Source organism: Sceloporus occidentalis, unplaced genomic scaffold (genome assembly GCF_023333645.1).
Source record: "Sceloporus occidentalis isolate IW3139 unplaced genomic scaffold, rSceOcc1.0.p SCAF_4, whole genome shotgun sequence".
NCBI lineage: Eukaryota > Metazoa > Chordata > Lepidosauria > Squamata > Phrynosomatidae > Sceloporus > Sceloporus occidentalis.
Window position 1 is genome coordinate 201,283,333 of NW_028316984.1, and position 26,985 is coordinate 201,310,317.

The following is a 26,985-nucleotide window of genomic DNA, read 5'->3' on the forward strand; positions in this document are numbered from 1 at the left end:
TACATGCTCTGGTAACCTCTCGTTTGGATTTCTGTAATGCACTCTACATGGGGCAACCCTTGTACCAAACTCAGAAGCTGCAGCTGGTCCAGAATATGGCAGCTAGACTGGTCACTGGAGCTTCCAGGGCCAGCCATATAACACCGGTACTTAAAGATCTACACTGGCTGCCTATTCGCTTCCGGGCGCAATACAAGGTGTTGGTTATTACCTATAAAGCCCTAAATGGCTTGGGCCCAGGGTACTTGGAGGACCGTCTCTCTCCATATAATCCGCCCTGCGCTCTCAGATCGGCCGGGAAGCAACTCTTGAGAGTTCCAGACTCAAAATATGCCATGACAACGCAGAGGGCCTTCTCTATCTTGGCCCCAAAGCTCTGGAACTCGCTTCCTGGTGAGCTTTGCTCGGCCACCTCTCTTGACCAGTTCAAGAAGGAGTTAAAAACTTACCTGTTTCAACAGGCTTTTCCCTAGCTCTCCCCGATGTAGCCCTCCCCTCTCTTACTGTTTTTGTTGTAGTATTTTGAGCTAGCTAGATTTTGTAATTTGTAATTGCTACTGCAATTTTTAATGTAAAGTTTTTGCTGTTTTTATTGTGTCTTATATTGTATTGGTATGCTGTACTGGCATGTGTATGTAATCCGCCTTGATCATTGGAAAGGCGGGCTAGAAATAAATATTTTATTTTTTTTATTTTTACATGTGAAAGGTATCTAGGAGTCCAGGTGGACCACAGGTTGAACATGAGTCAACAGTGTGATGCGGCAGCTAAAAAGACCAATGCAATTTTAGGCTGCATCAATAAAAGTATAGTGTCTAGATCAAGGGAAGTAATAGTGCCACTGTATTCTGCTCTGGTCAGGCCCCATCTGGAATATTGTGCCCAGTTCTGGGCACCACAATTTAAAAAGGATGTTGAAAAACTGGAGCGTGTCCAAAGGAGGGCGACTAAAATGGTGAAGGGCCTGGAAGCCATGCCCTATGAGGAACGACTTAAAGAGCTGGGGATGTTTAGTCTGGAGAAGTGATAGTATACAATAGCCCTGTTTAAATATTTGAAGAGATGTCATGTTGAGGAGGGAGGAAGCTTGTTTTCTGCTGCTCCAGAGAACAGCACCCAGAACAATGGATGCAAGCTCCAGGAAAAGAGATTCCACCTCAATTTATTACCTAAATTGCATCACAGTTGATTTTGATAAGAGAATTAATTAGCTCAAAAGAAGGAGTAACTGTTCTCTTAGGTAACGTTAAGAGCAGGGGACCTTTAAACCTTTTTATATCAGGTCCAAAGAAACTAGAGACTCCAGAGTGCAAGGTCCAAATGTAGTTTTATTGGTACAATACTGGAATGTCAACACTCACACAAAAACACAAATTCACACACTCAGACAAGAGCTAACAAAGTGAAGGTAGGTTAAATGGGATAGACAGTAGAAGGATGGACCCATACATTACTAGTTTTGAGGCCAGGATTAAAAATTGGGAGACAACTGCAGAATCATAGAATGGTAGAGGTGGAAGAGATCCCAACGGCCATCCAGTCAACCCTGATTCTGCCATGCAGGAATACACAATCAAAGCACCCCCGACAGATGGCCATCCAGCCTCTGTTTAAAAACCTCCAATGAAGGAGACTCCACCACACTACAAGGGAGTGTGTTCCTCTGCCAAACAGCTCTTACTGTCAGGAGGTTCTTCCGAATGTTGAGGTGGAATCTCTTTTCCTGTAGTTGGCATCCATTGTTTTGGGTCCTATTCCCTGGAGTAGCAGAAAACAAGCTTGTCCCATCCTCAACCTGACATCCCTTCAAATATTTAAACAGGGCTATCATATCGCCTCTTAATCTTCTCTTCTCCAGGTGAAACATCCCCAGCTCCCTAAGGCATTCCTCATAAGGCATGCTTTCTAAGCCATTCACCATTTTGTTCACCCTCCTCTGGACACTCTCTAGCTTGTCCACATCCTTTTTAAATTGTGGTGCCCAGAACTGGACACAGTATTCTTCTAGGTGAGTCCGGACCAAAGCAGAATAGAATGGCACTATTACTTACCTTGATCTAGACACTATACTTTTATTGATGCAGTGACGTCACTGGCCTTGAGTCCTGATTTCGGTGTTTTTCAGGACTGGTAGCCAACCCTTGATTACTTTCAGTGTTTCTTCTTTCTTATTGAAGTTGTCTAGGTGTTTGTCGATTTCAGTGGCCTCCCTGTACATTCAACACAGTACAATACTCAAACTCCACTGTTAACATGTAAACCACTTCCTCCCAAGCCAAGGGTCCCACAGGTATATATACTCCACACATTTCCATGCCACCACCTCTGAAGACGTCAGCCACAGTTGTAAGTGAAACGTTAGGAATAAATTCTTCCAGAACAAAGTTGCATAGACCAAAAAACCCACAGAAAACTTCAGAGTCTGTTTCCTACTTTCCCCTTTATGAATTGCAGGACTGCAGGACCCCTTCTGCCGGCTGGCAGGGGCACAGAGATGCAGGCCAATTTGCCCTTCCTCTCCATCCATAGTGGTCAACTTGCCTCTGCTTCCTGAAGATCTGGCACAGCAGGTGACACTGCACTGCCCAAGGCATGGAGGCTGAAGGCCACAGGATGTGCCCACCATCTTCTCCTCCATGCCTTTCTTACATATCCCCCGGCCGGATCAGAGGGGGGACTTGATTTCAAAACAAGGCCTGGTTTTTAATCAGAAGACCCTTACAACATGTCCAGATGGCAGCCTGGTGGCACAGTGGTTCAAAGCCTGTACTGCAGCCACTCACTCAAAAACCACAAGGTTGCAAGTTCAATACCAGCAAAAGGGCTCAAGCTCAACTCAGACTTGCATCCTTCTGAGGAGGTTGCTAAAATGAGTACCCAGTTTGTTGGGGGCAATTAGCTTACAGTTGTAAACCGCTTGGACACTGCTTAGGTGGTATGAACCAGTATATAAATGAAGCTGCTATTGCTATCTCCAATCTAAATGGAAAAGAAAATAAAGACTATCAAGGATTGGATTGGCTCCCCACCCCAAGCGTCAGTGCGGTGGTTTCAAAACAATTTTTTTTAAAGCTGCCTTGCGATAGGAATTAACAAAACAGCTGTAGGACCAGGACACAACTGACCTTCAGGCTTTGCCATTCAACTACACACAAACTAAGGTCATCATGAACATGTAAAAAGCACTTCCTCCCAAACCAGGGGTCACAGAGTACAGACCGTGTCCAGTTCTGGGCACCACAATTTAAAAAGGACATTGAGAAACTGGAGCGTGTCTAAAGGAGGGCAACTAAAATGGTGAAGGGCCTGGAAACCATGAAGCCCTATGAGGAACGACTCAGGGAGCTGGGGAAGTTTAGCCTGGAGAAAAGAAGGTGAAGAGGTGATATGATAGCCCTGTTTGAATATTTGAAGGGATGTCATATTGAGGAGGGAGCAAGCTTGTTTTCTGCTGCTCCAGAAAACAGGGCCTGGATGCAAGCTGCAGGAAAAGAGATTCCAGCTCAACGTTAGGAGGAACCTCCTGAGAGTAAGGGCTGTTTGACAGTAGAACACACTCCTTCCTCGGAGTCTAGTGGAGTCTCCTTCCTTGGAGGCTGCCTTTAAGCAGAGGCTGGATGGCCATCTGTCAGTGGGGATGCTTTGATTGGAGTTCCTGCATGGCAGAATGGGGTTGGACTGGATCAGGGCCCTTGCAGTCTCTTCCAGCTCTAGGATTCTTTGAGACCCACTGAAAGTAAGAAATTGGCAGCATGAGCTTTCCTAGACTTCAATCTACTTCATCAGATGCTTTTGGTGGAGTGGGCAGCCAGGCAAAGGCAGGCTGTCTGGGCAGTTGGCAGTTTTGTCCATGCTCACGGGGTCTTGAGCCGTAACCCCAGCGGATATGGAGGGACAGGTGCGTGTGTGTGTATATACACACCCCACTCGCTCTCAGGCCAGCATTCTCTGCAGATGCCAGGCAGAGAGGCAGGTGGAACATCAGGGGTAAATTCTTCAGGAACATGGCCACAGCCTGAAAGACCCACCAAAAAAACTATGTGAAAGCCTTCAGCTTCATAAGAACAACAACAGCAACAACAACCCCATACCTCCTTGACCTAATTGTGCTCCTTAAGCATTGTGGACTACAGCTGCCAGAATCCCAGCCTATTGGCCAACGTGGCCGAGGCTTCTGGGAGCTGTAGTCCAAAATTCTCTTAAAGGGCACAGTTCACAAGCGCCGCCCACTTTCTCGTGGGGGGCGGCGCCGGAGGATGACGCACATCCGCGGCCCGCCCCTTCCAGTCCTCCTCTGGAGCGGTTTCTCCGCTGCCTTTCCCGGCGTCGGCCGCTAGGGGGCGAGAGCGCGTTAGTGGGGCGGCTGCGAGGCCTGCCTGGAAACAGCGGGGCGTTTGCGCCTGCGCGTTGGTGGCGCTGCTGCGACTGAGGCGGCCGCGGCCCAGCCTTGGCCGAGGAGGAGAGCGGCGTCGGCGGATGCGGCGTCGGCGGCGGGCGGCGGGTAGGCCCGGGGAGGGGGGGCCGTGAGCAGGGCCGCCCCTCCAGCAACAGAGCGGCTCTGAGGAGGAGGACCGGGGAAGGGGGCTATGCAGCCGCCTCAGCTGCCCCCCTACGAGTTCCTCAGCGAAGAGAACGGGCAGAAATGGCGGGGGCTCCTCGTGCCGGCCCTCAGGAAGGTCAGCCAGCGCCGGCCACCCCTCCCTCCCTCGACGCGCGCCCCCGACGCCCCTCCCGCCGCCGTCGCGTGCACGCGCACCGCCCCCCTCGCCCCCCCTCTCTCTCTCTCTCTCTCTCTCTCTGCGGCAGGGAAGGCCCCCTTCTCTCCGGGGCCTGAGGCTGCTGCCCCTTCAGGGCTCCCCATCTCCCCCGTCCTTCTCCCTCGCTCCCTCCGCCAAGGAACGCCCCCTTGGTCTCTCTGGCCTGGTCGGATCACGGCTTCCCTGCTCCAAGGCCCAGTCTCCCCAGTCCCTCTGCCCAGGAGCGGAGCTCCCCATTCTGCCCCTTCTCTAAGCCCCTGGCTCCCCATTCTTCCACTGACAGCGAACGCCCCCTTCTCTCAGCCCAGCGCTCCCCCTCGGCCTCTGCCAGGGAGCCTGCCCTTCTTCCTTCTCCCAGCCCCATCCCTCCTCATCTGCCAGGGACGCCGCTTTTAGCCCCCCTTACATCTCCAGGATGGCTTCCCTCTTTCCCCATTCGGCCCCCTCCTTTCTCAGACCAGGGCCCCCATTCTACCCCAGCCCTCCCCTCTGCCAGGGAATGCCCCTTCCGCCCAGGGGCTCCCCATTCTTCCCTCCCTCTGCCAGGGAAGGCCTCCTTCTCCTTGGAGTCTCTGCCCCTGCTGCCCCCTCTCCTCTCTCCCTGCTCCTCTTCTACCACTCTCTCTCTCTGCCCCTTCTTTTCACACTCCCTCCTTCCTCCTCTGCCAGGGAAGGCCCCTTTCTATCCAGGTCAGGTGGCCTGCTTCGCCCAAGTGCTCCCCATTCTGCCCCCTTTCTCATCTCTCAGCCCAGTGCCCCCCATTCTCCCCTGCCAGCTAATGCCCCCTTCTGCCTGGGACAGTCACCCCACTTCAGCCCAGTGCTCCCCATTTTGCCCCACCATACCTTGCCAGTTACTTCTCTTACTGCCAGGGCACACCTCCATGTCTCTGAAGCACCTGTCATGCCTAAACCATGTGTTCCCCATTCTGCCCCCTACTTTCTGCTGTGTCTTGCAGTTTTCTCACTTCCTCAGTTCATCCACTTCCTCACCAAGGGAATGATACCTTCTCTTTTCCAAGCCCCACTTCACCCAAGTGTCTCCCTATCATCATTCTCTTCATGGAAGACCCATTTCCCCATCAGGGCATGCCCTCATTTCTCCAAGGCATTTCTCCAGAGGGTTTGGCTGAGTCCTCCTCCTCTCTTCTCTGCGCACATGCCTCCCATTGACCTCATCCAAGTATCCCCTCTGTGTCTTGGGGGCCCTATTCCCACTTCTCCCAAAGAGATTGCTCCACATCAGCCAACCGTTCCTTATTCTCCTCCTGCTCCTCTTTTGGATGCATAAGATGTTAACTTTTGTAGGTAGCTGGAACCTCTTCACTATATTGACATGCCTCTCAAATCAGATCACCCCATTCCCAACTTTATTTCTGTGTTTCTGCCCCAGTGTTTGAATCCTTCTCAACTCTGCTCCAGCCTCCCCTGATTTCAACCCTACTCATGACAAGCAGTTTCAGTTCTTGCTCAGGTTCATGTCAGATTCCTTCCACATGTCTCCAGTCTCATTATATTTGATAGGGTCAGATCTTGCAAATTTCTCTTCGTTTCTCCCCCCCACCCCCCACCCCTTCTTTTCTTTTCTTTTCTTTTCTTTGGTCATTAGCAATGCTGGCTGGGGCATTTTGGGTGTTGTAGTCCAAAACACAAACAACAAAACCCAAAACTCTTTTCCAAGTTGTAGGTCAGATCTCTCTGCTCCCCTCATTCTCTCAAGAGAGAATCATTTGCACCAAATGTGTAGCTTTGTTTAGCAGATCAGCCTGCTTCCATATCCTCACATGTATCTTTTATCTCAAGGCATAGCATAGATGTCATTGTCCTATTAAAGCGCCTAAAATTGGTAGAGGCGCTGAGGAACAGAGGGGGCCTGTGGTTATATATAAGACAACCCCTTCCTATATCACACACAGGGACATTCATCTCCATAAAGAGCAGTGTCCCAGTCCCACTGCAAAGCTTCTGCTTCCCTTGTGTTCATAAATATGCAAGTTGCCACTTGCCAGCACTATACACATGCTATATTCAAACCATACCATTCTACGGATCAGTCCCTTTCTCTAGGTTAAAGCCTCTCTTTTTGTACTTACATGAAATCCTGCTGCATGCCTGTAGCTGTCATCATTATCTCCAACAGACACTTCTGGGGGGGAAAACCATGCCATTGCTGGCATTAAACATTCAGAAGTACTAGCTTCTGTGTTGTTGCATGCGCAACAATCCTTGTACAGTTGTCCCTCCCCATTTGCAGCTTTGACTTTTGCTGATTTGATTATTCGCGGATTTGATTAATATGTTCCCTCTAGGAATCTCTAGGTCCTCCAGTATGACTCTGCTGTCAGCTTCTGCCAGACATCATGCTGGAAGGCCTAGAGATTCCTAGAGAGAACACTTCTCTAGGCATTTGTAGGTCCTCCACTGCAATTTCGTGGTCAACCTCTGACAGATCTTGACCACAGAAATGCCCTAGATATTCCTAGAGAGGTGTTCTCCCAGGTAAAACAACATTGGGGTTTTTATTTGCATTTTTCCCACTTTCATGGGGGTCCTGTCCCCATAACCCCAGCAAACGTGGAAGGTCCACTGTATATAATATTTATCTACCTTGCTTGTCTGTATAACCCCTGCTTCTGTCACTCACAGATGCCTGTTTCTCCATTGCGTACACATAATTGGTATAACTTTCAATTCTTACTGCAATTGGAATACACCTCAATGTGATTTAGGGAGCATCCTATGTTCATAGTATTTACACCATAGTGTTCTCTGTTAAACACCCTTTTACTCTTTGCCTTGCATGACACACACCCTCCTTGTGTTTGCCTGTGAGTTGTCTTGATCAGATTAACGCTCCTCCAGGTTCCTTTGCTGAAGCAGTTAAGTTTGTATGTTGCAGGACACATTTTGTCAACTGACTACTCTACAGTCCTCAACACTATTCAGTTCAGAACAGAGAGGGATATCGTCTCAGGACTGAAGAATCCATGTGGGAAAATGAAAGGAACAAAAACTGTCCAGAATCATAGAGTTGGAAAAGCCCATAAGGGCCTCTGAGTCCAACCCCCCTTTTACAATGCAGGAACTCTCAATCAAAGCACCCTCAACAGATGGCCATCCAGCCTCTGCTAAAAACCTTCAAAGAAGGAGATTCCATCACACTCCAAGGGAACATGTTCAACTATCAAACAGCTCCTAATGTTCAGGTGAAATCTCTTTTCCGGTAGTTTGCATCCTTTGCTCCAGGTCCTATGCTCTGGAGCAGCACAAAACAAGTTTGTTCTTGCTCAATATGACATCCCATCAAATACTTTAACAGGACTATTATATCACCTCTTAACCTTCTCTTCTCCAGCCTAAGCCACTCCTCATAGGACTTTATAGTTTCCAGACCCTTCACCATTTTGGTTGCCCTCCTCTGGACACACTCCAGCTTGTCAACATCCTTTTTGAATTGTGGTGCCCAGAACTGGACTCACTATTCGAGGTGAGGCCTGACCAAAGCAAAAGAGAGTGGCACTATGACTTCCCTTGATCTAGATTCTACACTTGCATTGATACAGCCAAGAATCACATTGGACTTTTTGGCAGCTGCATCACATTGCTAACTCATTTTCAGTTTGTGGTCTGCTAGGACTCCTAGATCTCTTTCACATGTAGTCTTGTTAATCCAGACTGTTGGAAGCCAGAGACCAGTACTGTGCTGGTCAGGAGGACCAGCGTAATACTGGGTGAGGCCTCTTCACCAACATGTCTTCTAAGCATATATCCATGTGTGCCTTGACCATCCATGGTCCTTAATGCTTAAGACATTCACCTGATCAACCTTCTCCAAAGAATTGAAAATTGCTCCAGTGCTTTGCCTATGTGGCTGATTTTGCTCCAGTGTCAATTTTTTAACTGTAGGATCACTTTTTGGGCAGTTCCAAATTCCAGTTCATCTGGACTTAAGGCTTAATTATGTACCAAGTTGTTACATGTGTGGCAAAACTAAAAGGGGCTATTGTGTGATTCTGAATTTGTCACTCCATAGGTATGCTCTCTCTCTCTCTCTCTTTTAAAAATAGTCTATCTCCACACTTATGGTTTCTCTAAAACTGGAGAAATGGAGGATAGGATACATAGCAGATAGTATCCAAAATCTAGAATATATGAACATTGTGAACGAACAAATATTATAGGAAGCTCATTGTCCTCCACTTCCCTAAATTTTGTGACGATTAGTTTTCATGGAGTACTGGCATGAGCCACAAATTTCTTTTAGTATATTGATTATGCTAGAATATATTAAGGTTTCTGCTGCTTTGCCCTATACCCAAATCAAACTTAGTATACTTGAACCAGTTACTTTCTTTTGTGCACTAATTTGCATGCTCATAGTGTATGTTGCTCCTTTCCATTCAGAGGAAGAACAACACAAGCAGGTCTTCTTGCAAAAGATATTGGTTGGACTACATGAGAGAGCAGAGAAGGAGGGAGGCCATTTTCAGTACATTATTCAAGAAGTTTGAAAATAAACCAGGAAGAAAAGTTATATAAAAAAACGGATGCATGAAATTTGCAGCATAGATGCTGCGGGTAACTGGTCACATTTTTAAAATTTATACTTATAAATTGATTTTTGCTTACATTTAGAATTTAGTTTTTGGTGTAGCTAATACCATGTACTCATCAAACTTAAACCTGACTATTATTATTATTATTATTATTATTAACCTTTATTTATAAAGCGCTGTAAATTTACACAGCGCTGTACATACAATCTTTTTAATTGGACGGTTCCCTGCCCTCAGGCTTACAATCTAAAAAGACATGACACAAAAGGAGAAGAGAGTGGTGGTGGGGATGAGGGCCAGCAGTTCTTCTTTATTTCCGAGGCCTGGATCAGGGGAGATGGACTAGAGAGAGGGCTTGGCTTCTTAATGGATGGTTAATCTTCCAGGGAGGCCTGTTGGAGTTAGCCTGCCTCTCTAGTAGGATAATACATATAAAATACATAGCAATACAGGAAATGATTCAATAAAACAGGCAACAAAAGAACATCAAATAGCAAGTGACAGTTATGCAATGCCTGGGAAAGCTTCTCTGAACAGGATGGTCTTCAGCTCCGTTTTGAAGTTGGTTAAAGAAGTGATGGCTCTTGTTCGCGGGGGAAGAAGGTTCCAGGAGTGAGGGGCAGGGAGTGAAAAGGGCAAATCCGAGATGGGGCAGAGGAAATCCTGGGCTGGGACAGCAGATCTTGACTACCAGAACGGAGGGCCCTGGTGGGAAGGTGAGGAGAAAAAAGGTCTGATAAGTAAGGAGGGGCCAGCCCATGGAGGGCTTTAAACGTCGACAGCAGGAGCTTATACTGAATGCGGAAAGGGAGAGGGAGCCAGTGAAGGGATGCCAACACAGGAGAGATGTGGTCAGAGCAGTGGGCGGATGTGATAATGCATGCAGCTGAATGCTGGACAGAGATTAAAGGACGGAGGTGAGAAAGAGGAAGCCCAGCCAGGAGGATGTTAGAGTAATCAAGTCGTGAGACCACTAGGGCATGGACCAGGATCTTGGCAGTAGAGGCGGAGAGATATGGTCGGATTTTGTCAATATTGTACAAAAGGAATCTACAAGCCTTGGCTGCGGTCTGGATCTGAGGGATACACGACAGAGAAGAATCAAAGATAAAACCAAGACTGCGGGCTTGCTGGACTGGTTGAATAAAAATGTTGTCCACAGAGACAGAAAAGGAGTGTTGAAGGGAGGGCTTATGAGGAAAGACAAGAAGCTCCATCTTGGACATGTTGAGCTTCAAACGCCGATGGCGCATCCACTGCGAGACAGCAGTGAGACAAGATGAAACTTGCTGTTCAAGTTTCTGTTGTATAAGCACTAGCACCACATGCCCTTGACCAAGCATATGGACTCTTGAATTCAGTAGTGACAGTCGGCCCAAGCTGATTGAAAGACGGGGAGGCGTTACAAACCGCCGCTTTGCGGTGGTCTCCCGGCACTGCTGTTTGCTCCGCAAGGGAGCCACTGCAGCCAAACCGCGCGGCTCCCTTACGGAGCAAAAAAGAAGCTCCAAAATGGAGCTGCTTCTGGTGGCGCGCTCATGACGCCGCGAGGTGCCAATGGCGCACTCGCGACGTCATTAGCGCCGCGCGACGTGCGGACGCACAGCGTCCGTTACGTCAAGATGGCGGCAGCCGTGTGGAACAGCCGCCGCCATTTGTTATGGACAGAGTCCGTAACAGGAAGAAACTGGGATGTCCTGAGGACGTCCCAAGTGGCGGTTTGTAACCTGCCATTCTCCCTCAGTAGAAGACTCAGGGGCTTTACGCACAGGCCAAAAGGCCCATGTTATTATTATTATTATTATTAAACTTTATTTCTATAGCGCTGTAATTATACACAGCGCTGTACAAAGTCGGTAAAATTAGGAGTAAATAAAAGCCTGCCCAAGGCGTACATTCTAAGATAATAACAATTAAAAGAGGAATAGATAAAATTACCATATAGAAAAAAGAGAAAAAACAGATTAAAAACATCAAATATCAAACAAATCACATCACATCAAATAGTGTCAGACAGCCAGATGACAATCACAAATTCCCTGAGAACGCTTCCCTAAACAATATGGTTTTCAGCTCTGTCTTAAAGCTGGTTAGGGAAGTGATGAGCCGTGCATGCAGAGGAAGAAGGTTCCAGGAATGAGGGGCAGCAAGAGAGAAGGGACGGATCCGGGATGGGGCAGAGGAGATCCTAGGTTGAGAGAGGAGACTTTGGCTACCAGAGCGGAGAGTGCGAGTAGGAATGTAGGGAGAGAGAAGATCGGTTAAATAAAGAGGGGCCAGCCCATGCAGGGCTTTAAAGGTGAGTAGCAGAAGTTTGTACCTGATGCGGAAAGGAAGAGGGAGCCAGTGAAGGGAAGACAACAGAGGGGAGTTCCCCTGGTCTTGCATTCTCTCTGAGCAGTGCAGAACAGTAGCCCTGGGCTGTGATCAGGCAGACTGGATATGGATCTGGTAGAGGCCCTTGTTGTCGTTGTTAGTCAAGTCAGATTCATGGCGACCCTTTGGATGAGACATCTCCAAGAATCCCTATCCTCCATTGCTTTGGCCAGATCCTGCAAGCCCTTGCCTGTAACCCCTTGAACGAATCTATCCTGTGACATCTGGTCTGTAGCCTTCCTCTCTTTCTTTTATCCTCTACCTTTCCTAGCATTATTGTTTTTTCTAGTGACCTCTGCCTTCTCATGATGTGGCCAAAGTATGATAGTCTCAGCTTGATCATCTTTGCTTCAAAGGATGGCCCTGGTCTGATCTGTTCAAGAACCCATTTGTTTGTCTTCTTGGCTGTCCATGGTATCCTGAGTACTGTTCTCCAGCACCACATCTCAAATGAGTTGGTTTTCTCTCTCTCTGCTTCCTTCCAGTCAGTTAATTAGGCCTCTAATTCTGTCTTAAAAGACTGGCTGCTTGCAGCAGAGTTTCTCTAAAATTTTGCCATGACAGCCAGCAGGCCGAACGGGCCCATGTGGCCCTTGCCTGCCACCATTGTCACATCCTCTCTGATGGCCCCTGCCGCTACCATGACTTTAGAAAGGGACACTTTTCCCACATGAATGTAGCTGTGTGTCCCATATTTGCCCTTACAGGCTGCAGAAGGTGCCTTCAGAAATATGTGGTAAGAGCAGGTAAGAGGTGTGTGGCAGTAGCTCCATTGCATGGCGGTGTATGAGCATGTGAACACCTGCCTCTCATCACACGAGCCCAGGGACTGACCTTGGTGGAAATAGCGAACAGGATACCACAGGGTTGACCCATAGTATCCTACCCATTTGTTTAGGCCCTGAGTAAATATAAAGGATACCCCCACCCACACACACAAATAGCTGCATCCATTATTTATCCCAAGTTCAAATAACATAATTAATAGTGTTACCAGCTTTTTTTTCATAGAAGCTGTTAGTCTTTCACAAACACGAATAGCCAGATATGTCAGAGTAAAGCAGCAGACTTGCTCACTTTCCTGGTAGTAAGTGTGAGTTGGTTCATCACACAGTAAATTCCATAGAATTTCTGCTTCTCAGTAAACTTGCACAAGCGCACCCAGGAAATAAAAGAACAGGCCTAGAGGATGAGTCCATTTACCCATGCATTTACAAAAGACAATTTGACTGAATGCAGATTCTGAGGTGTTCTGAGTAAGGAAGCTTTTCCTCAGCAGTTACCAGTGAATGTTTTAAAACCCAGTTCCTGAGTTTTGCTTTCTATGAGCCTGCACTGGCTATGTGCGCTTTTATTTTTAACCTTTCTGAATGGCAAATAAGGCACTGAAATCTGTTAACACTCAGGAAAAGTCTTTCCTGTACAGAATCTTTCATCTTTCTGAGGCCTAAAATCTGATAGCTGCATGAGCTTGGTAGAAGACAGATGGCAGGGATACAAATGGGTGGAGAACTTCATCAAGGGAAAACTACAAGGGAATTCCAAAAAACAATAAGGGCAGATACATTTTCTACTTCATGGCGTATACTGTAGTAGCAAAACCCAGGTGGGGGAAAAAGAAGATAAAAACTTAAGGAAGATGTTGGTGTAAGTTTCAGAAGTATGGCTGTTACAGACTTGGCTAGACACCACCTGGACCTCAAGTATGATAGTTCAAGAAATTAACTTTATTTTCATTGTCTAATATGTCCCAATGTTCTTTCTCGCATGTGTTCAGGAAAGTTCTGGGCTGATTACTTTAAGAGGTTCCCATAATTTATTACATTATTATAAATAAATTAGTATAAATTATTAAATTTGTTCTTATGTAAGAGATTTGTTAAAAAAGAACTCAGCAATATGTACACCTCTGTTTTAATCAAAATCCAAGACACTTCTGGTCCCAAGCATTTTGGATAAGGGGATACTTAACCTATAACACCAGTTCTGAAGGAATTGCACTGGCTGCTAGTACATTTCTGCTCTGCATTCCAGGTGCTGGCAATAATATTTAAAACCCTAAACAGCTTAGGACCTCAGTATTTGAAGAAGCGCCTCTTTCTCTATATGTCAGCCCAAGAGTGGAGATAGTTGTCAGCCTTATCCCATACCTACAGACTTTCATCTGACTAAGTAAAACAAATGAAAATCTTTGCACAGGTTCAACAGCAAGTCCATCCCAACCTTTCAGCCAAAGAAGATTCCCTCCACTATATCGAGGAGCTAATCCTTCAGCTGCTAAACAAACTGTGTGTTGCACAGCCACGTACTTTTCAAGATGTTGAGGTATGCATGGCAATATATGCAAGTGGGGAAAAACAGGTGGGGTTTTTTTTAAAGTCAGTTTTGGTATAGGAAATAGGAACTGAAAAACCTCTACTGTAATCCAAGGTATATGATAGTGGGAGAGAGGAAGCATTCTGCTTTCCTAACCTGACAAAATATGTGGTTTCACATTGTGGTTCCAGACCTGAGAAATTAGGAAAGCCTTTGCCTCAAGAAGCATTTCAAGAGAAAGGATATTCTTTTTTTAAATTTTGAAGGTTTTTATTTTTTACAGTGGGCCCTTGGTATCTGCTGGGGTTTGTTTCCAGGATCCCCTTGTGGACACCAAAATCTGTGGAAGCTCAAGTCCCATTGTATACAGTGGTGTAGTAAAATAGTGTCCCTTATAGAAAATGGCATTTAAAAAAAATCAATTTTCACATGGATGGTTAAATCTGTGGATATGGAGAGCCAACTGTATTTACACTCAAAAGGGATCTGAGTTGCATACAAAAACGTTCCAGTATGCCAGTGTGGTATAGTGGTTTGAGTATTGGACTTTGACATGAGACCGGAGTTGAAATCCCTGCTTCACCATGGGTGGCCTTGGGCAAGTCACACACTCTCAGCCTCAAAGGAAGGCAAATGCAACCCACCTCTGAATAAAGCTTGCCAAGAAAATCCCATTATAGGTTTATCTTAGGGTCACCATAAGTCAGAAACAATCTGAAGGCACACAACAACAACAACAAAAGAAGGAAGGTAAAAATGCAAAAGAAAGAACAACCATATTAGTCATAAGTCCCTATAAAAGCTGACCAAATGTTGTTTGTAAATTTCATCTATACATCGTTGTTTCAAATGTTCCAAACAGTATTAGATCTTCTTTCCATGGATCACAGGTAGAAAACAGTTATCTTTATAACAGTCAAAACAGTATGAAAATTCATTTCCGTTGTCCATTTGTTCATTTCCAAGGAACAGGTAAATAGTTCAAAACAACATGATGTCCCTGGATATCAAGGGACTTTGCAAAACCATATTTATTTGTGTGGTTATTTCTTCCTAAAACGTAGCTATTATGGAACAACTTCAAAACATAGTGTTAAGGAAATATTAGCAGTATTATGTCTTCAGCTGTTTGCTGATTTTGAAAGCCCTTTCTTGAATAGATGCTGTGGCAACCAATATACCCGAAAGAGCAATTTCTGCTCTATAAGGCATAGTTGAATATCTGTAGTCACACTAGTTTTTGATATTAAAACTGATGTCCATTGATTAGTCGGTATTGGATATTCCAATTCTCTATTCCATTGTTGCTGAAAACCTTGCCTGTCATATTTATTTATAGATAACAGAAATATATATTGGTCTGGATACTTGGCTGGCATCAATGAATGTCTGCAATATTGGAACTTTAGATGCACTTAAAGCTGCAGAGCCAAAATCTGGATTGTAACAAATGTTTCAATTGTAGATCTTGCCTTTTAGCTGACAGAAGTAGTTTAAACTGCTCTTGCAAAATTGAAAAATGCAAAATATCATCAACACTAAGTATCTGATTTCAGATAATAATCCCATTGCCGGACCATACCTTCCATAAAAATGGATCCTTACTAATTTTCAAATTTGGATTTCCTCAGATTCAGCGTGAGCATGTGGGTCGAAATTGCAGTTGACAAGATAATATTTGCCACAGTTCTAATTGCCGAGATTGTTGACAAACCCCTGGCATTTTAAATAAAATTAGAACCAAGCACTGTCCATTTGAAGAGAGGTGCCAGAAATGAAGCCTCCATGCTGGATTACTTTCTTTTAGTGGATATATCCAAAAATTAATACAAGGTAGCGGACATGCCCAATGGTACATAAAAAGATCTGGAAGGCTGAATGTTCCCTCTTTGATCCTTTTCATTGGAGTTCTAAAAAGAGAAGAGCTTCCCCCAAAATCTTCTAGACAGTACTTTTAGTTTTTGAAAATAATTGCAAGGAATTAGAGGAATTCCACAAATAACATAAACAGTTCCAGGAATCAGATTCATTTCAGTTGTGTTTATCTTACCCGCACAGACTCATCTTTAAGTGTGCCCATCTCTCTAGATGTTGTGCAGTGCCTTTTATCATTTTATTTATATTACGATTAATAATCTGAGATAAGCCTCTAGGGATAATAGGTAATAGAATTTGGGCAATATCAAAACTGCCATGCTTTAAATATGGTAGAGTCTCTATTGTTTCCCACTGGTGGTATTTCTGACTTGGGCCAGTTAACTAATACCCAGATACTTTACCAAAATTATTAGTCAACTGCATCAAAACAGAGACCAACTGCTGGGGCTTTGAAATGAGCAACAAAAGATCACATCCATTAATCCTGGAATTTTGTCTAATAGTACATGCTTAGGATTCCAAGCACAAGTTGAATAATAAAGGAGATAATGGACATCCCTGCCTAGTACCTCATTTCAGTGTAAATAAAGGATAAGAAAAAACATTGGTCACAACCTGTCTCCTAGCGCTGAATATAAATTTTAATCCATTTCAAAAATACTGTACTTTAGGAAACCCAAAATTAGCCAGTACTGTGAAAATGACCAGCCTGTAAATTTTATCAAAGGCCCTCTCAGTATCTAAAGAAATAACGGTTGGCTGATCATTTCTCTCTGAGTTTGAAGTAATTCGCAACCAATCAAATATTGACTCCTGTTTTTGATAAATCCCATCTGGTCAGGATTTACCGAGGATGAAATGACTTTTTGTAGTCTATTGACTAAACTATCTGTCCATATTTTTATATCACCATTAAGGGCATAGGGTGGTAATTAGCACAGCAAGTATGATCCTTATCAGATTTAAGTGTCAGAGTGTGATAGGCATCATTTAATGATGAAGAGAGGTAGTCAGACTGCCTTTATAGAAACCTACGACTGACATGGTTATTGTAAAGTCGAAGGCTTTACAATATGTAAGGCTTTACATATTTACAATATGTTTAACATGGTTATTTCTTCTTCTGTTGTATTTTTATTTTCCTGCATTTGTTATACAGTACTGGAACATTATTGTAGGTAACAATCTCTTTTGAATTTAATTTTTTAAAATGTTTTTTAATGTTACTCTTGTGGGAACAAAGGTTTTTTGGAAGAGAGCAGGATGCCATTTTAGAGAAAGAAATGTCCTCTGAAAGAAATGGGAGTTTTTCTTTTTTTGCTTGAGATTCCAGCAGATACTTTCAAATCCTGTTCTTACATTTGGGCAGGAGAGAGTTCAAAAGACCTTTCCTCACCCAATTGACAAGTGGGCCATTGCAGACGCACAATCTGCCATTGAGAAGCGAAAAAGAAGAAACCCTCTCCTGCTGCCTGTGGATAAAATACATCCCCTTTTAAAGGTATTTTGTACCATGTGCTGTCTACTGGTGTTAAAAAAGTACCTACCTATTTACATGGCATACTATATGTATTAATGGAGGAATTCAAAGATATAGCTGTGTTAGCCTGTAGGATCAGTGTGTAGAGAGTAGAGATCTCTCTACATATATGTATTAATGCAAGCGTCTTTGCAACAACAACTTCTCAGAGAGAGTTTTGAACCCAGGGAAACTGACTTGGTGAGCAGATCTGTTCCTTTCACACAGCAGTGCTAACTGAGCAGTGCACTGATCTGAAAGACCTGCATTACCTTACACAGCCCTTTGAAAATTTAGGGCAAGGACATGATTTGCATCTTCCTGGATCCTATTAAATTCCATCCCACTCCCACAACTGTACAAATATACTTTATGCCTGAGGCCATAATACTTCTTGGTACTCTATCCAAGGAAGTGGGTTTATATCCATGAAAGCGCTTGCAAAAATAAAGACAAGTTAGTCTTAAAGGTGATGCCACATTTCTTTTCTTTATTTTTTCTTTGGTCCAAAACACACTGCAGAAATAATCCAGTATGAGACTGCTTTAACTGTCCTGGCTCAATTCTAGGAAATTCTGGGAACTGTATTTTGTGAGACATTTAGCCTTCTCTATCAGAGAGCTCTGGTGCCACAATAATCTACAGTTCCCAGGATTCTCTAGCACTGAACCAGGGCAGTTAAAGCATCTCAGACTTATTTCTGCAATGTGTTTTGGACCTTCCTGCTCTTTATGCTACAAGAAACTAACATGGTTACTTCTTTGAAAATCACATTTGGTTTGCCATTTTTAATCAGTTTCCTGAATCCTAGTCAAGAGGTTTTCAAATTAACCAATTCTGCCCTTGGAGTGTTTGAAGAAACAGTCATAAAGAGTTTCCCATAGTCCTATGCAATGTGCCTTTCCTTCTTTAGTGTGGAAGTACAACCAGTTTATATTGCAACATTTATTAAAAGACTTTCCTTTTGCCCAGAAGTTGTTTTTTATAAGAACCACAAAAACAGACAGATCCAAATACTGCCCCATGTTCACATAGTGAAAGTGAATAAGGAAAGGGGAAGTCAGAAGGAACAGCAAGGGCACCAGGCTGTCTGTCCTATGCAGGGTAATAAAGGATAGTTGGACTGCATATTCTGATTCTTAGCAGGCAGATGTAAACTGTTCTTGCTGTATACAGGAATCTTGGCCATCGCTCTCCCTAATTTCATACCCACAATCTGTGCCATTGCCACCTTCATTCCCAACCAGCCTATCTGCCTTTAGTCAAATGCAAGTGGAATTAATGTGACTGCTCACACATTATTTTTTTCTATATTTTCAGGAAGTTCTTGGTTATAAAATAGATTATCATGTATCCCTTTACATTGTGGCTGTCTTGGAATATATCTCTGCTGACATCTTAAAACTGGCTGGCAATTATGTGTTCAACATACGGCACTTTGAGATTTCTCAGCAAGACATTAAAGTATCAATGTGTGCTGACAAGGTAAGGTGCTGTGCAGTATTTGGGCTTCTACCAGCACTTCAGATGAGTCATTGTGTGTGTGTGTTGTTTCTCTGCTTAATAGTGGTTCTGCCTGGCCATTATTTACGGTGTATTTTTCATTTATGTGTAAGCAATATACCCACATTTCTGAATCATCGGACTTCCCTGTGGTGATGTGAATGCTTTCTCTCTCAAAATGTTTACTAAAACAGTGTGCAGTTCTGTAATTTTCTTTCAAGCAATAACTTCATGTTTTACTATGAAACATTTGATTGTCTCTGAAATGTCTTCCCTCTTCTTAGGTATTGATGGATATGTTTGATCAGGATGACATTGGCTTGGTTTCTCTCTGTGAGGAAGAACCCTCCTCTTCTGGTGAACTGAATTATTATGATCTCGTTAGGAGTGAGATTGCAGATGAACGACAGTATCTGAGGGAGCTGAACCTGATCATAAAAGTATTTCGAGAAGCTTTTCTGTCTAACAGAAAGTTATTCACACCTAATGTAAGTCAACTTTCTCCCTACACTGTTTTGTGTTGAAAATATTTGTATAGGAAAATAAAGTTGGAAGCATCCCTTTCCCCAATTTTTTACCATACTCTTTAGAACAAAAAAAAAAGGGGGGGAAGGGATACAGTTTTGAAGCAGAAGCTTCTTTTAAGGGGGAGGGAATTGAGCTGGAGTTGGATGGGAATGAGAGAGTGAGAGATTACAAGGAATTCCCATAAAGAACAAAGAAAGGTTTATTGCTCTTAGGAAATAAGTTTAAAATAAATTAAGGATTATCTCTTTTCTCTTACATCTAAAGTTGTGACCACATTGAGTCACATCATTATGATAAAACACTAAAAAAAAACCTGATGAAAAATTAATGCGTAAAAGCCACAATGAAAACCCAACTGTATAACAACTGTGAGTCATAATGAATCCTGAGTGTGTTTCTAAAAAGAGAAGATGTGTATTGTTTTCTAAAGGTGTTTTGATTGGTTCACAGAACATGGAGATGTTTTGTGTAAATTGTGCTGATGTAAATGCAATTTGGGCATTCTCACTAAACTGGGACCAAGTTGAGGGATTTTGATCAAATAGCTGGATGTTGAGGTGGCGATGGAGCAAAACAGCCATATTCAGAATGGTTCTCTCTTCCTCAGGACATTGACATGATCTTTAGCAACATCACAGATATTCATGAACTGACAGTGAAGCTCTTGGGGTTAATTGAGGACACAGTAGAAATGACCGATGAAAGCAGTCCTCACCCTCTGGTTGGCAGCTGTTTTGAGGATCTTGCAGAGGTGAGTTGACAAAGCTGCTCACAATGTGCATAAGCTTTCATAGACTTACTTGGTCTATTTAGTAACTGTGCATAGGTTTTCGTAGACTTGGCCTACTTAGTACCTGTGTATAGGCTTTTTTTAAATTGGTGTACATAGTACTTGTCCATAAGCTTTCGTAGGCTTGGTATATTTAGTAACCCTTCATAAGCTTTCATAGACTTGGTCTACATAGTAACTGTCCATAAACTTTTGTAGATTTGGTCTATTTAATAACTGTGTATAAGCTTTTGTAGCCTTGGTTTACTTAGTAACTGTCCATATGCTTTTGTAGACTTAGGTCCAAAACACATTGCAGAAATAATCCAGTTTGAGACCGCTTTAACTGCCCTGGCTCAATTGCCAGGGAATCCATTGTAGTTTATTGTGGCACCAGAGCTCTCTGGCAGAGAAGACTCAATGTCTCACAAAACCACAGTTCACAGAATTCCCTAGCATTGAGCCAGGGCAGTTACAGCTGTCCCAAACGGGATTGTTTCTGCAGTGTGTTTTGGACCTTAGTAGACCAGGTCTGTGAAAGCTTATACTACAAATTTCTTTCTCATAGTCTCAAAGGTGCTACAAGATCCCTTTGCATCCTAACACAGCCATGTATCTGAAGTACATTATTGTGTCTGCCTTAGATACTGTTTCAAAGACATTTTTGTTCAGATAATGTTGACATTAAGCCATGTCAACCTCCAAGAGACTGGGATCAAATCAGACTGGATGGTATCTTATTATTATAAGTTACCCCATCCCAGGAAATAATGTACAGTTCCTCCAGCTAATGTTTATGTTAACTTGGGATACTTAACTTCCTTTCCTAGGAACAAGCCTTCGACCCATATGAAACCTTATCGCAGGACATCCTTTCTCCCCAATATCATGAACATTTTTATAACTTGATGGCTAAACCTGCTGTGGCTTTACATTTCCAGGTAAGTGGAATTTTGTGTATATCTATTTACAACTGGGTGGACAACTGCTGGAGCAGGGGCTGTAAGGACACATTTTTCCTAAATCAGAGGCCACAGAACATCATATCAGCCTTTCTGAAGGGGTTCAGGGATTGTTTTTTGTGGGTTTTTTGGGCTATGTGTCCATGTTCTATAAGGATTTATTCCTGACATTTTGCCAGCATCTGTGGCTGGCATATTCAGAGGGATTGTATCGAGAGCAGAATTGCCATGTTTTCTCATTTTGGGGAGATTTGGAAGCAAAAATAGCTTATTGCCGTTAATCGCCGTCATGTTGACTTCAACCTGACCCTATGAATGAGAGACTCCAAGTCACCCTATTCTCAACAGCCCTGCTCTGTTCATGCAGACTCAGACCGAGACTTCCTTGACTGAGTCTGTCATCTGGAGTGGTCTTCCTCTTTTTCTACTGCCTTCCAACTTAGCAAGCATTATTGTCTTAATGTATCATGTCTTTTTATGATAAGTCCAAAGTACGACAGTTTCAGTTTTGTCATCTTGGCTTCTAGGGAGATTTCAGGCTTCGTTTGTTGCTCTTTTTTAGCAGTCCATGGTATCTGTAGAACTCTCCTTCAGCACCATATTTTGAAAGAGCAGATTTTCTATCACCTTTCTTCACTTTCCAGCTTCCACAACCAAACATAGTAATGGAGAATATGTGATATGGACCATCCTGATTTTAGTATTCATTGATATATCTTTGCACTTTAGGGTCTTGTCTAGTTCCTTCACAGCTGCCCTTTCAAGTCCTACTTGTCTTCTGATTTCTTAATTGCAACCTTCTGTCTGATATAACTATTGAGCCAAGACATGGAACATTTTGAACTATTTCAATGTCATCATTGTCTATTTTAAAATTTTCTAATGCGTCACAAACCGCTTTTGAAAATATTAAATGGATGAGTATGAAAGTTTTAGGAGTGACTTGTGGAGCTTGAGGTCTATAAAAATGGGATTGGGAACTGCCTGCAGCCCATGTGTCTCACTTTCCCCATCCCAAGTTTAGAAGAGAGCTACCCTGTCTTTCAGTCAGATGATTCTTAAGGGCAGTTTGCAATCTGTGAAAGGAAAAACAGAATATACTCTCCTTCTTACTTTCTTGTATACATGTATGCAAAACCACAGTTCCTCTCTGTCTGATGCCTAAAGCAACAGGCAACTTCATCTAAAGATTTCCCTCTGGAGGGATGGGAAAACAAGGTGTCTGTACCTGTTCCTTTAGTGTTTTTTCCCCTTGCTACAATGCATTTCCATGGGGCGGGAGTCTTATCTCTCCTTGTACCTTGGCTCCTTCTTGGATGGCAGATGCCAGAGTTTGCTTTCCTTGTTATGCACTCCCAAAAAGCGTGTGTGTGTTCTTTGGGCTGCTCACACCTGCTGTGTGTGGTGATCTTTAAAAGATTTGAAGACTCATATCATGTCCAACTGCACCACTATTCTAGGTTAAACATAAGCCAGTTCCTTCAGCCTTTCCTCATACAACCTCATTTCCTTATTGCTGGTTATTTTAATTGCTCTCAATTGAATCTTTTCCAATCTGAGTTCATCTTCCTTGAAGTGTGGCACCCGAAACCAGACATAGTGCTCTGTATGAGATTTGAATAAAATACAGAATAGACTAGACTGAAACAGGCATCTTCTGCATTTAAATCAAACGCTCCACCATTGAGCGGTGGCTCTTTCTAAAAAGTCTGTTTTAGCTGGTTTAGATGTTGCTTCGCCCACTGTGCTAGTGTGACATTCTCTTGAAGGCCTGCTGTTTTTAGGCTGCCCCACAGAAAGCAACTTGATTATAAAATCAATGCAATTTTGAATGTTGCATGTGTTCTTCCCTGTGTGGTCTTTCATATGGCAACCACTGAAATAAGGCTTTCTTTCTCCTTCAGTCAATCGCTGATGGCTTCAAAGAAGCAGTGCAGTATGTCCTCCCACGCCTCATGTTGGTTCCAGTATACCATTGTTTGCACTACTTTGAATTATTACAGGTAAGCAGATGCTCTTTATCATTCATTGTAAAATACATCAGTTGGCCACAACATCTTAGTTTTAAAAACCATATAGCTCTAGCCAGTCCACCCATGCTTTGTATTTTTCTGTCTGTTACTTGCTTTGAAGAAAGTAAGATTACAGACAGATGATCAGTGTTGTGTCCTACCAGTCTAAATAGTAAGATCTGCAATCTCTAGGCAAGAAATTACACGTCTTGATCCACTTTGGCTGAAAAGGTTTAGTTTTCATTAATGTAACTAGTGTTCAAAAGGTTGTTTTCCTCTCAGTGGATACTGGGGTTGGAAATGCATTTCTTCCATATGCAAGGGAAAGAGAAGAATTCATTGAAATGTCCAGCATGCAGTTAGTTTTCAGTGTTTATTGCATTAAGAACTAGAACATAGGGGTTTGGCACATCCAGGAGTATCTTGCCTGCTGAATAGAGCAGGATAGGGAACAATTGTCTATACAATCAGAAGGGAGTATGCATATGAGTGTGACCTCTTCTGACCTGAGTAAGCAGCCCTGCACAAGCTCACACTTGTGCAGGAGACATTTTGATGTAAAAAGGGGGCTTGTTGTCTGTTTGAAAACGTATGGTGGAGCAACCATGGGAGGTCTGAAGCTTTACGTCCAGGTTCTAACATACTGTTAAAACAGGACCAAACAAAAATTGAAAAATAAAAGATAAAAGTTCCTCTCTTTTTTTAAAAAAAAACTAATTTAGAGATGAATCATAGAATCATAGAGTTGTAAGAGATACCAAGGGCCATTCAGTCCATCCACTCCCATCCAGGAACACAGAATCAAGCACCCCCAAAGAATGAGGCTCCATCACACTCCACAGGAGTGTGTTCCACTGTTGAACAGCTCTTACTGTCAGCTCTTACGGCGCAGTGGTTAAATGCCTGTACTGCAGCCACTTACTCAAAACCATAAAGTTGCAAGTTCAATACCAGCAAAAGGGTATTCAATACCAGCAAAAGGGCTCAAGCTCGACTTAGGCTTGCATCCTTCCGAAGTCACTAAAATGAGTACCCAGTTTGTTGGGGGCAATTAGCTTACAGTTGTAAACCACTTATACAGTGGAACCTCGGGATACGAAATACCCGGGTTACGAATTTTTCGGGACCCGAAAAAATCCAATTGGAAATAATTGTTCCGGGTTACGAACGTTTTTTCGGGTCCCGAAAAAACTTTTGGTGCTTTTTGCCGCGATTTTACACCAAATCGCGGCTTTTCCCCATTAGCGGCTATGGGGATTCGGCTTGCGAAAGCCGTTCGGGTTACGAAAGCGGCCGCGGAACGAATTATTTTCGTAACCCGAGGCTCCACTGTACAATGTTAGTTCAGTATGAAGCGGTATATAAATGAAGTTGTTTGTTTGTTACTGTCAGGACGTTCTTCCAAAAGTTGAGGTGGGGTCTCTTTTATTGTAAGGAGATGTTATTTCATCTTGAAATATTGTTTTGAGCCTTCAAGTAATTTCTGACTCAACAGTGATCCTAAGGCCAACCTGTCAGGATTTTCTTATCAGGGGTTTGCTTTTGCCTTCCTCTGAGGCTGAGAGTATGTGGCTTGCCCAAAGTCACCCAATGGGTTTCCATAACTGAGTAGCTATTTGGATCCTGGTCTCCAGAGCCTTTGTCTAACTCTCAAACCACTGCACTGTGTTGGCTTCAAGAAATATTACATAAATCTTTTTTTTTTCCCCTCAGCAGTGGCTGAGCCCTGATGGAAATAATATCTCTTCTCTTTTCAGCAATTACAAGAATGTAGTGAAGATGAAGAAGATTGTGAATGCTTAAAACAAGCCATCACAGCTCTCCTGAATCTCCAGTGTAGCATGGAACGTATATATAATAAACACTCACCTAGACGCCGGCCTGGGTAAGAAAATTAGCTCATTATTTTAGATGAACCTGGCTGGAGTTTGGGACCTTTCAAAACAGTAGTGAGTGGGATAACATTTGGAGAGGAAGGTGATACCATTGGGGGAAACTGTGGCTGTCTCTTCATTCTGTTAGAATAGCTTCCTATACTCAATTTAAATTGCAAAGAAGAGGCAAAGCACCAGCTAAAAGGGTCACAGTGGAAGAGATTGTGGGAGTAGTAGAAATGTGGGAAAGACACCAAAGCTGGTGGCTGTAGACTTTTTCTGTATATCTGGTTGCCCTGCGGGTGAGGTTGTTTGTAAAGCTAAAGGTGATTTGGGAAGAGTAGTTTGCAAAACCACCTCTTCAGTGGCATAGATTATTTTCTAAGTCTCCCTGCCAGAGTGCCTTGCTCCACTTGAAGTTAGGTGCTTGAAAATAGGCCATTCATATCCAGAGTTGTGTTCTCCTGCTGCTAGTACCACTTTTCCCTCCTTGCATGAGCCGAAGGAAAGGGCATTATGCTACCATAGGACATCAACAGGATTTTGAACCTTAATTTTTTAAAGACACAGTCTTTAAGCATAGGCATCAAGAACTCAGACTGTCTCTACTCTTTATTAAGCACGTTTTCAGTGGTAATGCAGGGTATATAACAGATGGCTGACATCTGTGATGTTCCTGTTAGATTCGATTTTATGTGGTTCTTTGGTTTAGTTTTCTCTTTAAAATGGTCTTTCACTTAAAACTATTTAAAATGATGGCTAGCTTTGCAAGGATGTGTAGTTTATATTAAAGCAGACAGCATAGTTCGATCCTTGATCATTGTTTCCCATTCACAGCTGCCAATACTGGAAAGACTATATACTAATAAAATGTGTGTTTTAGGGAGCCGGTGTTTTGGTTCTACAGCCGCCAAGTAAGAAGCAAGCACTTGGCCATTAAAAAAATGAATGAGATCCAGAAAAACATTGACGGTTGGGAAGGCAAAGACATTGGCCAGTGCTGTAATGAATTCATAATGGAAGGGACATTGTTTAGAATAGGAGCCAAGCATGAGCGGCACGTCTTCCTTTTTGATGGTTTAATGATCAGCTGCAAAGCCAACCATGGACAATCGCGCCTTCCGGGCTGCAGCAATGCAGAGTACCGACTCAAGGAAAAAATCATCATGAGAAAGGTCCATATAGTGGATAAAGATGATACATGTGAATACAAGAATGCTTTTGAACTGGTCCCTAAAGACGAAAGCAGCCTCATCTTTGCTGCCAAGTCTGCTGAAGAAAAGAACAACTGGATGTCCGCACTGATCTCCCTTCAGTATCGCAGCACTCTGGACCGATTGTTGGATGCCGTATTGTTACAGGAAGAGAACGAGCAGCCCCTGCGACTCCCCAGCCCAAGTGTCTATCGCTTTGCCGTAGAAGACTCTGAAGAGAACATTGTTTTTGAGGACAACCTTCAGAGCAGGATTGGAATTCCCCTGATCAAAGGCGGGACTGTGGTGAAGCTCATTGAAAGGCTCACCTACCACATGTATGCAGGTATCTGAACGTTCTCCTTTGTGGACCTTGGCCATCTGCACTGCTTTGTTAGCCTTGGGCAAGGGTGGGCAAAGTGCAGCTCTGGGGTTGTATGTGACCTCCCCCAAGATGTTTTTGTTACCCTTCACCCCTCCGGATTCTCCAGACCAGCCATTTCTGGTCAAAAAGGAGGGTAAATGCTTTTAGGTTGCAAGGCCTACCTGTACTGTTTAAAATCAAAAATACCCATTTTTATTTTTTTGAGAACTTGAAGTGGACATCCTTCCACTTTAGGTTCTTTGTTTAAAGTTTTGATAGTGCATGTAGCCCGCAAAGAATCTTAGGGAATAAAAGTGACCCCCTGGACCCACTGCAATTGCCCAACACAGGCCTATAGGAAGGGGTAGTTGTTAACTA

The 26,985-nt window shown here is 43.5% G+C and overlaps 1 protein-coding gene across 4 annotated transcripts in view; it reads left to right on the forward strand.

Annotated features, from left to right (window-relative positions):
* The first annotated feature begins 4,408 nt into the window (after positions 1-4,408).
* Positions 4,409-26,985, forward strand: part of LOC149315308 (son of sevenless homolog 2) — a 46,229-nt gene continuing 23,652 nt past the window's right edge. Inside the window, exons 1-10 of one of the 4 annotated variants that reach the window (XM_089522933.1) lie at positions 4,409-4,676; positions 13,889-14,014; positions 17,217-17,384; positions 18,723-18,887; positions 19,190-19,393; positions 20,041-20,184; positions 21,033-21,143; positions 23,069-23,167; positions 24,934-25,061; positions 25,934-26,589. In XM_089522933.1, the coding sequence (XP_089379059.1) occupies positions 4,587-4,676; positions 13,889-14,014; positions 17,217-17,384; positions 18,723-18,887; positions 19,190-19,393; positions 20,041-20,184; positions 21,033-21,143; positions 23,069-23,167; positions 24,934-25,061; positions 25,934-26,589 (1,891 nt within the window). In that variant the 5' untranslated portion in view covers positions 4,409-4,586. Of the gene's footprint in view, positions 4,677-7,656; positions 7,964-13,888; positions 14,015-17,216; positions 17,385-18,722; positions 18,888-19,189; positions 19,394-20,040; positions 20,185-21,032; positions 21,144-23,068; positions 23,168-24,933; positions 25,062-25,933; positions 26,590-26,985 lie in introns of those variants that run through there. The other 3 variants (XM_089522935.1, XM_089522932.1, XM_089522934.1) reach the window with 3 other exon arrangements.